At 43.9% G+C, this 12,047-nt stretch overlaps 1 protein-coding gene across 1 annotated transcript; it reads right to left on the reverse strand.

Annotated features, from left to right (window-relative positions):
* Window positions 1–2,204: 2,204 nt before the first annotated feature.
* LOC119299708 (protein FATTY ACID EXPORT 3, chloroplastic-like) lies at window positions 2,205–6,957 on the reverse strand. The gene is made up of 4 exons (XM_037576869.1): window positions 6,693–6,957; window positions 4,015–4,176; window positions 3,861–3,924; window positions 2,205–2,508 (listed from the first exon to the last, which is right to left on the reverse strand). Exons 1-4 carry the CDS (start codon window positions 6,955–6,957, stop codon window positions 2,367–2,369), a joined length of 633 nt encoding a protein of 210 aa, XP_037432766.1. The 3' UTR covers window positions 2,205–2,366.
* Window positions 6,958–12,047: the final 5,090 nt, after the last annotated feature.

Genomic DNA, 12,047 nt, shown 5'->3' on the forward strand with positions numbered 1-12,047 from the left:
GCCGCCGCCGGCGGCGGCGGCGGCGTTGCTGCGCGGGGTGCAGAGCTGCGATCGACGGCACAAGTTAGTCACCGCAACGAGCGATTGAACGGTGCAGGGCGACCGACTGATCGACAAGACGGCCCTCACCAGCGACAAGGGACGCGCTGTGCGTGGCGGCGCGCGGGGCGTTCGGGCGGCCCCGACGACGTGTGCGCGGAGGGGGGAAGAAGATGCTGGGGCAAGAGGTCGCACGGCGCTCGCCCTAGGAAGCAAAACCGGCGGCGCCATCACGCGCGAGCTCGAACGATCGATGCAAAGACGGATCAGGGCTTACACTTCGTAACCAACCAAGCGCATGCCCCCTGGCTTATTCAGGATACCGATCGGCTACTAGATCAATTAGGTTGGGCTTGGCTTATGTTGGGTTTGGCCAGCCTTCGCTCCTCTCTTCCCAAGAAATGAAATTACCCAAATCCTAAGAGCATCTCCGGTTGCATCATCAAAAAGTGTATTTTACATTATCTGCAACATTTTTGTTCCAACAGATACCCTATATTCGGCACGACAATTGCATACATATTGAATATATGCATACCAAACTCATCTCAAATGAATCACAAACAAATTGTTCATCAATCCATAAAATCAAATTGTTACACAAATTGTTCATCACACATACAATTTTTTGTTTATAAACTCCCCAGGTGTGGCTAATCTCAGAATGACGATTTCTCATACGATGCAAACGGTGACACCGGATATATATAAAATATGCCTCGGAATAGCCGTGCCACAAGCCATCACCAATGCATGGACCCAAATGAGAAGGCAAATAAAGTTACCTCATTGGCAACTATTGAGCACTTGGTGGCCATGGCCCTCGGCCGCGGCTGCGACGAACGAACGCGTCAGACAAGGAGGCGGAGAGCTGGTCAGAGACAGGCTACGACTCATTGGACGAGGACGAGCCATCACATTCAATGTTGACGCCTTTTTCTTCTTATTCTTCAACGCCCTCCTTTCAGTGCCTTCATCGCGCAAGGGAAGGTCAACTAGCTGTCATCGGGGGCTTGCCGCGGCCTTTGTTATCAGCCCGGCGGCGAGCACCAAGTTTTTTTGTCACCAATCTCTTCCTTGGCACCGGAGGCGGGAGGGGGGAGGGGTCCATTCCGGCGGAGGAGCCTTCCCGTTCCATTCCTGTTTGGAGTTAGGTAATCATGGTAAGATTTGGAGTTCTTTTTCTTGTACGGGAAGTTTGGCTGCCTCATAAATAGATGTGATGTGATGGCGGATTGGACAACACACAATTGACAAACCAGTCTAGCACTCTAATATTTTATCTTTTTTTTTGTTTTCCTAGTTTTCTTCTTCCATGTTCTTCGTTGTTCTTCGTGCTTCACGGCAGGATCCACACGGCCCTAGGAAGATCAGGTCGACCTAGGGCAGCCTATAGCCACCGCGTGTCCTGACGGGATCCCTCCTGGGTGTGTGGGGTTTCCGGTCTCCAAAGACCTTGTTGACGTGTCTTACATAGCGCGCTCGATGCCGGAGGCACACGGTGACATGTTCGTGCGCGGACACACATTGAACACTATCCTAGCATTGGGAATGTGACACTGGGAAGTGTGCATGAGGAAGCAGTGGAACGGGGCAAAAGCATTTTGTCGAACACGTACCATGAAAGCGGGCATAACGACGAGAAATTCTCAAGGGCACACAAAGGCGCATATAAGCTTTCCGTGCACATCTGTCCTGTGGTCACATCACGCACCAACTTCCTGCTCACCTTAAGTTTTGTATAACGGAACTTAACAATTTACAAATAAACTAACTATAATCGCCTACTATGTAAATTCCGCTACACAAAACTAATAGCAAAAACGAAGATGTATGGGATGTGCGAAACAGTTTCTGAATTGCTCCGCAAAGGTGTGGCCAGCAAAGTGTGTTTGCGCCCCCCTGCGTGCTCCAAATCTCTTCTCGCATAGCAACAATCTAGTGAGAAAGTATTTTCGGGCGCACACATGCGACCAGGTTGGCCATGCAATTTACTCCTTAGCAATTAATACTTGCATGCTCTCAACTTATTATATATGGTATAATTGATTTTGAACTAGAAATTGTGCATAACATAATATTTCACCTCTTATACGCCGAGAGACCATCCCTACACATAAGAGAAGACAAAGTTCTTCCTTTCGATCCTATGTAGCATCCTTGAGAGAAGGTTGACATCACTTCAATGTAATACATAATGCACAAATATTTAGAAATAACTCGATAACAAGTACATTGTTTGATTTGATAATCATATGGAATATGAAGTACTTATAATATGAATTATGCTTGAGAAAAAATGGCCACTCCACTAGCAGGATAAACGTTTAGAAAAAACTCGCTAGCTTGCACCTGCCCTCCTTAGTTTTTAGTAGTTCGATGGTCACAGCGAAATAATATTTTCCATACTTCTTCAGGCCAATTATGTCATGAACGAACGATATGGAATAGAGGGCATAAACTGGTGTCCTGTGAGCACAAAATAATAAACGTTAACCAACGGAGACATCATTAAGAGATAGTGAGTGTAAATTTTTGGCTCCGGGCTCCATGAAGCCCGAATACATACTCTACCTATTAAATGGAAAGCACTGCATTTGGCGAGTACTCACTCTCTTCTTTTTAGGCACCAGAAAACTCAATATTTTTTTACACGATGTTAAATAACACTCCGCAGTGCATAAATCAACATATACTGGCATGGCAGCACTAAGGAGTATCTCTTAAAATGTTGATTCTACTTTATTTTGGTGCATAATAAACATATATTTCAATGGTAGCAGCATGCATAGTATCCCTAACAGAAGTGTTTAAATTGCTTTATTTTGGTGCATATATCAAAATATATTGGCAATGTAGCACCTTCCATCCTTTATTAGTTTGTTAAATTGAATTTCAGGTACATTGTTGTTTCTGTTCTGCTGAATGGGACAACCGAATGGAACCATGTCCCTACCTTCTAACTATTTTTTGTTGAGGAACATTCGGTGTGCACTCTTCGTGGTTTTTATTTTTGTGTAAAGCACATAATTATACTTCTAAACCCTTCTTCGCTAAGATAGGTAGATATTACTTGGATTTGAAATGCAGGTATATTATCAACGTTTTCATAATAAAGATACATTTATTTACCCAGAATTTACCTTAACTTGAACAATTATGCGACATACAAGTAATACCAGATCAAAAACTTACTAGTGCAAATGTAGACACTGTTGCATCGGTAAAGTGGAGTGCAATACTCAAAGAGTCAAAGTGTAGGGTGTGAACACTATTTTTCTCATATAATGTTTCCATACAAATTTGTGGGATGCAAATATTCCTTTTGTATGTTGGAAACTCATGCCATCAAAAGATAAGGCCGAACTGCAGACCTATGGCCATTACGGAAAACAAATATTGTGCGTGCATACATACATGTGCGAAAAAGGGACAAATTGTAGTCGCCGGACCAAATTAAATGCTTTAGTCTCTTATAAGAAATGATACAGCTGTTCAACGCACAAATTTAACTGTTGTAGAAACATGCGAGTAATATTTTGCATAGAATAATGTGTTCTCTAATTATTTGGCCAATCTTAATAATGTTATATGCATCAATACCCAACTTAGGTTCAAGAGTTTGACTGCAACTACTGCGGGACATCATGTATATTTTGGAATGGATATAGTATATATATTACTTTGTTGATTGCAATGCAATTACACATCTAAAATCTTTGCCTCTAGTAATCTCGACAAGAAAATAATTAGGTACTCAATGCAATATAGAAATGTTCTCGTGGAAAAGTTGCAGTATAAAGTGAAGCCGATACTCATACCTGATAAAATCAATGGGAGCGAGATTTTTCCTGAAATCTTTCACAGCCATGATTACGACAATAACTGCATAGAAAGAAAAGTATAGCATTTTACATGGCTTGATACATCAGACATACAAGTTCCAATTACCAACTGTGTAGTACAACAACTGACCAAACTTGAGGCGTCCGAACAAATCATTCGAGGACCCCTGTCTCCGGATGTGTGAACCCATGACACTGAGCCTGTAGAATGTGTAGCCCAATACAACATCTAGGAATGTCGAGGGATCTAGCTTCCACAGTTGATAGCAACCAATGCATGCAATAAGCACACCTGAAGAAGGAAGAAATAAATCCCTAAATTTTGGGGTGAGATGACAACAACCAACAATTGAATGAGATTAGAGAAGCAAAACCTAATATGTATGCAAAACCCATTTTGTATATATATCAACTAATAATATGTACTTCCTTTATAAACTAATATAAGACCTTTTAGATCATTAGAAGTCTATAAAATGTCTTATATTAGTTTATAGAGGGTGTGCTAATGATATTCGGAAGGACTAACAACTCTAGAGGTTAGAGTACAAACACCCCCTCTCCTCCATCTTCTTTCCCACTCCCTTGCGCTCCTCTTGTTTGTTATAATGCACATCACTATCGTTCTCCTTCCACATTCTCATATTGACATTCCAGTTAGGCCGCCTCCCTCTTCCCCTTGCCTTTTCTGTGATCCTCTATATTCCTCTTGTCCTCTTCTCCCTTGTTCCTATGTCCGATGGCAAGCGTACTAGCAAGCGTTTGGGTTTGGTCCCTATGTTTGATATATGAAGCTTACTGGATAGAGTAAATGAAACTAAGAAGCAATGTATATAAGGCATCAATAGGGCAGCCCGGTGCATATAGCTCCCGCTTGCACAGGGTCCGCAGAAGGGTCCGGCCACTTTAGGTCTATTGTACGCAACCTTTTCCTATATTTCTGCAAGAGGCTATTTCTAGTACTTGAACCCGTGACCTCATGGTCACAAGGCAACAACTTCACCACTGCGCCAAGGCTCCCCTTCGTATATAAGGCATCAATGAGAAAGAAAAAGACCACTGAGGGTAATGGCAGAGCTTAGTGTAGACCAACAGGGGCTATGCCCCACCCCCTTAATTTTTGGATTCATTGAAGAGCAATGCTAGATTTTAGGCCTAACTAGTGTTTCAACTAGAGATTAGCCCCTCCTTCCCAACTAATTTGTTCCCCTTACAGTCATGACCCCTCTAAATTTTCTCAAGATCCGGCACTGACTAAGGGGCACTTGTTTTGGGCTTATACAACATCCTCAAGTCCCAAGGGCTCACATGCGAGAAGAATGAAATTTTTTTGGCCCACATATTTCCATGGCTGGCTTGGATTTGCATGTATCTACGAAAGCTGCCCAGGAGCAGTATCCCGAGATTCTCTGTGAGGCCCAAATAAGGGTGCCCCAATCCCATTATGCTACACTACCACTGTGTGACCCACAATATCATAATCCCGCTCTTGAGTACCTCTTTCCCCTCATTCTCTCTCTTCTTCTGGCTCCCCTCTCATTCTCTATTTTCACGTTGCTCCCTTCTCGTTCTCTCTTTTTTCCTCACTCCCTTCTTGTGCTCTTGCCCCATGTGCCCCATAGTTCTTTCTCACCGCCGCCACCGACTCCGACACCACCTTCGCCCTTTCTCATTCTCTCTCACCTCCATCCCGTAGGGCTTCCCCGGTGCCACCACCTACCAGTGTCGGCTGCTGCCACCTACCCACAACCCAGATATGTCAGCCCATGCATCCCCTCCCCTTAATCGTGCCATGGTCGCTTACACCACCACCGGCGGGTTTGTCTTGCCTCGAGATTCTCCGCCCCCTGATTGTTGTCGATGATGGCACCGACCTTGTTCATCAAACTGCATCATGATTTTCTCATGGACAACCACAACCTCCTCCACGTCTAGCTCGTTGCCACCGGCTTTGTTCACACCATCATCAAGCAGCCACCAGGTCAACTTCTTCTACCCCCCGACGGCTGGTCCACCTTTTCCACTTCTCCCCACTGCCCTCCATCCTCTAGCGTTGTTCACCAACACGGGCCAGTGGCAATATCTCCAGATCCAGCCCAAGTTATTGTTTGCTCTACAATATTAGCTGGTTGGTCCATGTTTGCATTCTTAATTTTTTTTTCCAAAGTGTAGTAAATCCACTGAGCTTTTTATGTTTGTTTTCGGGTAGGATGATTGCACAATTCAAAGGTTGGACACATGTCATGATCAGATAGTATCACAACAATAGCAACGCCATTGTGAATAATGAGTGTATATGTGGTATATATTTGATTGATGCCTACTTGTACTCAATTATACATTGACATTGTGTTCTATTTTAATTTTGCTCTTTATGATCTTTTTTCAATTCAGGCTCACTTTTGCGGTTAAGTAGTAGTAATATATAACGACATTATCCTTTAATCAGGGCACAACTGAAATTCAGGGGCATTATAAAGAGTTGACTTAGTGATCGTCCGTCCACTCTACTAAATAGTGACAATTAATATGGATCGGAGGTAGAAACATTTTTCTTCATCTAAATGCTAACAGGTGGGACCATGCAAACCTACACGTGAAACAACAAGTGACCCCCTTCCAAGTCCCCACGCCTCCCGCTGTACGTGGCATCTCCCCTCACCCAATTCCTTCTCCTCCTATACCGCTTTTGTTGTCCGATCTATGTTAAGGTGAGTTCAAGATTTTTTGCTGAACGATTAACAGTGTTTGAACTTTGAACCAAGCTGCTTTTACTGTATATATAAAAACCGATCAAGCTATGCATACCGAATGGCATGCCGATGTGGTAGTCCTCGACGTCGTAGATGGTCTTGAGAGTGCGGATGTCGCCGAAGTTGTCGACGAGCGCACGGCACGCGTCGGCGGCCGCGGCCTTGAGCGCAGCCACCGCCTCCCCGGACTCGCGCACGAACCTGAGTTGGGTTTCCACGATGTCCTCCTCCACGTACGCGGGAGGGTCCTCGTATCCCCACGGCCACCGGTAAGGTTCCTTGTCGGGGCCACCGCCGCCGGCGGCGGCGGCGGCGTCCATGTTGCTGAGCGGGGTGCAGAGCTGCGATCGACGGGCGACGGCACACGTTAGTCACAGCAACGATCGAGCGAGACCCGCAGGTGCAGGCATATGAACGGTACAGGGCGACCGACTGATCGACCGACGGCGCTCACCAGCGACACGGGACGCGCTGTGCGTGGCGGCGTGCGGGGCGTTGGGGTGGCCGCGACGACGTGCGCGCGGAGGGGAGAAGAAGAGGCTGGGGCAAGAGGCCGCAACGCGCTCGCCCTAGGAAGCAAGGCCGGCGGCGCCATCACGGGCGAGCTCGAACGATCGATGCAAAGCCGGATCACGGGATCAGGGCTAGACTTCGTAACTAACCAAGCGCATGCCCCCGGGCTTATATTCAGAATATCAATAGGCTACGAGATCAATTAGGTTTGGCCTACTTATGTCGGGTTTGGCCAGCTTTCGCTCTTCTCGTTCCAAGAAATTATTATGTGGTGACGAGGTAACTAAAGTGGTACCGTGGCCCGTCAAAAAAAAAAAAAACTAAAGCGGTACTGTGCATTGTGGAAGGTGAGGAGAGTGCACAATGCATCAATAGTACTTATCTGCTTTCAATCTCAAAGGTAAAAAATCCCTGCATTGTGGAAGGTGAGGAGAGTGCATGGTGCATCAATAGTACTTATTTGGTTTTAATCTCAAAGGTAAAGAGTCCCTCCGCGCTAACCCAATTCCTTCCAATCAACGTATGCAATGTTTTACATAAGATTGCTTGTAAAGTCATTGCTAACGGGCTGAAAGAGATACTTCTAGAAATTATTTCTGTAGAGCAGTCTGCCTTTGTTCAAGGAAGGCATATTACTGATAACATCATTGATTAACATTATTGATGCTTATAAGTGCTTGCACTTTATGAAAAGAAATAAAGCCTTGAAACATCGCCACTGTGTCCTGAAGCTAGACATGATGAATGCGTATGACAGGGTAGAATGGACATGTCTGGAGGCTGTAATGCTCAAGCTTGGCTTTTGTGAGAGATGGGTTTCAATTGTCATGAATATGGTTTAATCAGTCTCATACACGGTTCTCTTCAAATGGCAAGAAACTTGACAATTTCAAACCTTCGAGAGGTATTCGGCTGAGAGGCCCATTATCATTCTACCTTTCTGTGTTAGCAGCGGAGGGCCTTTCAGGCCTCCTCAAAAGAGATCATTTGTTGCATTTGAGTGGGATTCGAGTGGCTCCTTCAGCGCCATGAGTTAACCATTTGCTATTTGCTGCGATAGCCGACTGTTTTTCAAGGCAAATGATTCAGGGGCGATGGAAGTGTCAAACCTATTGGATTCCTATTGCCAAGCTTCTGGGCAAAGGATCAATACAAACAAGTCCTCGGTTTATTTCAGCAAGGGAACACCAAACAATGTCAGACAAGAAGTAAAGAGGGTTCTCAACGTTCATACTGAAACTCTTAATGAGAAATATTTGAGTATGCCCTATGATATTGGTTTTTTCAGGATGGGTGTTTTTAAATATCTGAAAGACGGATTATGGTCTTAGATGAAAGGTTGGATTGAGAAAACTATCTCTATATCAGACCTGCCCGCATTGTTGTTTCTTGTTTTCTTTGGGCTTGTTGAGTTGTGCCCTCAGCAGTGCCCCGTACTATTTGTCTTGTTGGTACTCTGTGTGTGTGTGTGTGTGTGTGGGTGTGAACCTTGTTGTATCCGTTGGATGTTGTGGCGGTTTGCTTTATTTATAAAGCGGGGCGAAAGCCTTTTTCGAAGAAAAAGAAAAAAATCTTATTAAATCAGTAGCGCAGGTCGTCCCACTTTTCTCGATGTCATGCTTTAAATTGCCACGAGGTTTATGTGAAAAGCTGAATAAGCTCATTCGCCAGTTTTTCTGGGGTAGCAAAGAGGCTCAAAGAAAACCACACCTTAATTGTGAGAACAAAAAAATATAGCTACTAATGCTTGCTAGCAGGGTTTATGGCATGTCCCAAACATGCATGACTTGCTAATGGGGCATGACTACGTGTTTAGTAAGACTAGATGATACCCCGTGCGTTGCGGCGGGAATATGTTGCAATATATTTTAATGAGATTTGGTTGTATGAAATATTTGGACTAATAATATATGAAAAAACTAAAAAATACATATTACAAATTGGATTGGATTATTGTATAGTAGAAATAAAGTATTTGTTAAATACATGTCACCTAATATTTTCATGACGATAACAACTGACCTTTCATGTACAAACATGAGGTTAGGCTGGAAGGTTTCATTTTCATAACATTATCTCAACCACTTGATTAGATGTTCACATAAGTTATAACAATGTAGACCATATTTAGATACAATATTTACAGATTTTCTTCATTAAATAACAATAAATGAGTATTGTTACATTTGTTGATGTTCCATGCATGCATAAGTAGAACATCGCAATCACTAAATTCTGATTGCTTTTTGAGATAGCTAACCGCTCATGCCAAGCACTCCAATCACTAAATGTTATTCCTAAAGTCAATCAGAAACCTTCAAAAGTTAAATGACAGACAAATCGCCTAAAGACCTCAAATGACAAAGAATGCTTCTGTGCCAAATTTGTTTTCCCCTCCAATTCAGTCTTGATGATGCGGGAAATATCAGATGCATGCCCTGTAAAAAAATGCTATTAGTAACTATTTTGAAAAAAAATACATTTGCTATACTCTGTTAACATCATAAAAAAGAGTTGTCATCATAAAATTGTGTAATTTTAGTTGATCTAGTTGACGAAATCTGATGGGGGGCTAACTTGGCCAATCATTGCAGTTTTCTTCTCGGATATTGCAGAAATATATTTTGCAACACACATCATCAGACGCTACAGTTTCAAATAAGAATATAGAGCACAAAACCATGGGTTACTAAATTCAACAGAATATAAAATGAAAGAACTGTTGGAAATATGAGCAATTTACCAAATGATTTTATTAGCAGAAATATTAGATAAAGCATGACTAATATAACAGTGACAAAACAAGCCATGTGATTTGACAAAGAGAAGGTAAACAACATCTTCATATATGGACTGTAACTGAACACATCTAGAGCAGCCAGTATAGCAAGTTGCATATATGAAATAGAGTCTAACTTATGTAGGGCAAATACTAGAACAAGGAACTGCAGCAGGACCTCTAACAGAAAGGAGAATAACACGTACGGGACAGTAGCAGCAGAAGCGCTAGACTTGGGGTTAGTGTGGGACAGTAGCAGTAGAAGCGCTGGACTTGGGGTCGGTGTCCTCGCCTGCCATGTCGTCGAGGAGGTCGTGGACGTCGGGGAAGAAGTCGTCGGAGTCCATGATGAAGAAGCCAGTAGTCGCGCGGAGCGCTCCCCAAAAACCTTATCACCCGCCGCAAGACGGGATGGAGAAGAACGTAGCAGCAGCGCAGTGGTCGAAACTTTGTGGCGAGAGGAAGAGGAGCTTCTGTTGTGTCTCTCTGAAGAGGAGCTACCTCTCTTATATAGGCACATGAGAAGAACGCGAAGAGGCTACGGCGAGTGGTGAAGCAACGAAGGGAACAAGCAGGGCCGAAGAGGCGCGCCGTTCGAATTCAGTGTCCACTACAGAAAACGTTTCAACTCCCACGTGACCTTTCATATACCCATTGTGCGTGGCAAAAATTTAGACATCGGCTCGGCTCATTTCCGCAACCCGTGGCGCGTCGTGACGAGGCGGGCGACGGAGGAGGAACGCACGTGGATGTCCCTCTTGTTCTCATGCTCATACATGTGGGAAAAGAACCTCCCTTATAAAGAGGTCCAACTCCCTCTAAACTAGCAATGTGGGACTAAACTTTTGTTCCACCTCTTGCCTTGCACAAATGGGCTGCATGGGCCTCTAGGATTTATTAGGAATTTTTGAAACTGCTATTGGGCTAGGCCCAAAATAGACAAAATTCCAGCAATCCCCCACCAGATCCCAGAGGCACACAAAAATTTGCCTTTGATTCTAAAACACTGTTTTATATACCGGTACTGCAGTGGAGACTGTTAAGTTGAACTTCCACCTAGAACTCTATGCTACACTAGTAAGCAACTTGAACAGTGGACTAGGGCTTGAACTGCAAGTTTTTTGTGAATCTAGCTTCACATAAAGCCTTGACCGATACATGGCTACCGTGGGTCTTCCCCGCGGGTGGATCTTATGCGTCATACTCCGTGACCTTTCATGAGTTTACTAGAGAGAACCCTACTCTCATAGATTGCGACGTTTGACAATCAGACTCATATAGGTGTGTTCTTCAAAGGATGTTCTGCAGGATAACATCTCTGCTTAAATAAGCCACTTAGAACACATTAAGATATACATCAACCTGCCATGCAGATTAGGAGAGTATTGCATCTTCACGGGGTGGTATTGTGAATAGTAAGGATACTCTCCTCTTAGTTGACCAACAGCTTGTCTTCCACATCTAATTCACGGGATCTCCGATCACAAAGAATAGGTTACCACTGTGAACAACTCATATTGTGGGTCTCATACCCATCTCCCTCGATGCATTATCTATCACATTACGTGATAGACCCTTAGTAAAAGGATCTGTCAGATTTTTAGACGTTTGGATATAATCCAATGCAATAACTCCGGAGTTTTTCATTTTCCTGATAGACTTTAACCTTCTCTGAACGTGTCTTGATGACTTCATGTTATCCTTTGAGCTACTCACTTTCGTGATCACACTTTTATTGTCGCAGTTCATAAGGACACCCGGTACAGGTTTCTCAACAACCGGCAAGTCATTCAAGAGCCGGCGAAGCCAATCTGCTTCAACCGTAGCTGTCTAGTGCTGTGAGTTCTGCTTCCATTGTTGACCTCGTTAAGATGGTCTGCTTGCAAGGCTTCCAAGAAACAGCGCCACCTCCATGAGTGAATACATAACCGCTCGTGGCCTTTATCTCATCAGCATCTGAGATCCAGTTTGAGTCACTATACCCTTCAAGCACCTTTGGATGCCCGGTGTAGTAAATTCCATAATTTGCAGTGCCTTTCAAATAACGCAAAACTCTTTCTAGAGTTTTCCAATGCACATCTCCTGGTTTTGAAACAAACTGACTCAGTTTGCTAACAG

This window comes from Triticum dicoccoides, chromosome 5A (assembly GCF_002162155.2).
Source record: "Triticum dicoccoides isolate Atlit2015 ecotype Zavitan chromosome 5A, WEW_v2.0, whole genome shotgun sequence".
NCBI classification, from domain to species: Eukaryota; Viridiplantae; Streptophyta; class Magnoliopsida; order Poales; family Poaceae; genus Triticum; species Triticum dicoccoides.

Bases quoted from the DNA above. Each gene is read 5' to 3' on its own strand.
- LOC119299708 (XM_037576869.1), bottom strand. From the start codon at position 6,957: ATGGACGCCGCCGCCGCCGCCGGCGGCGGTGGCCCCGACAAGGAACCT. The intron at 4,177-6,692 runs GTATGCATAGCT...TTCCTTCTTCAG, and splicing joins CCACATCGGCATGCCATTCG to GTGTGCTTATTGCATGCATT. The intron at 2,509-3,860 runs GTATGAGTATCG...TTGTGCTCACAG, and splicing joins GCTCCCATTGATTTTATCAG to GACACCAGTTTATGCCCTCT.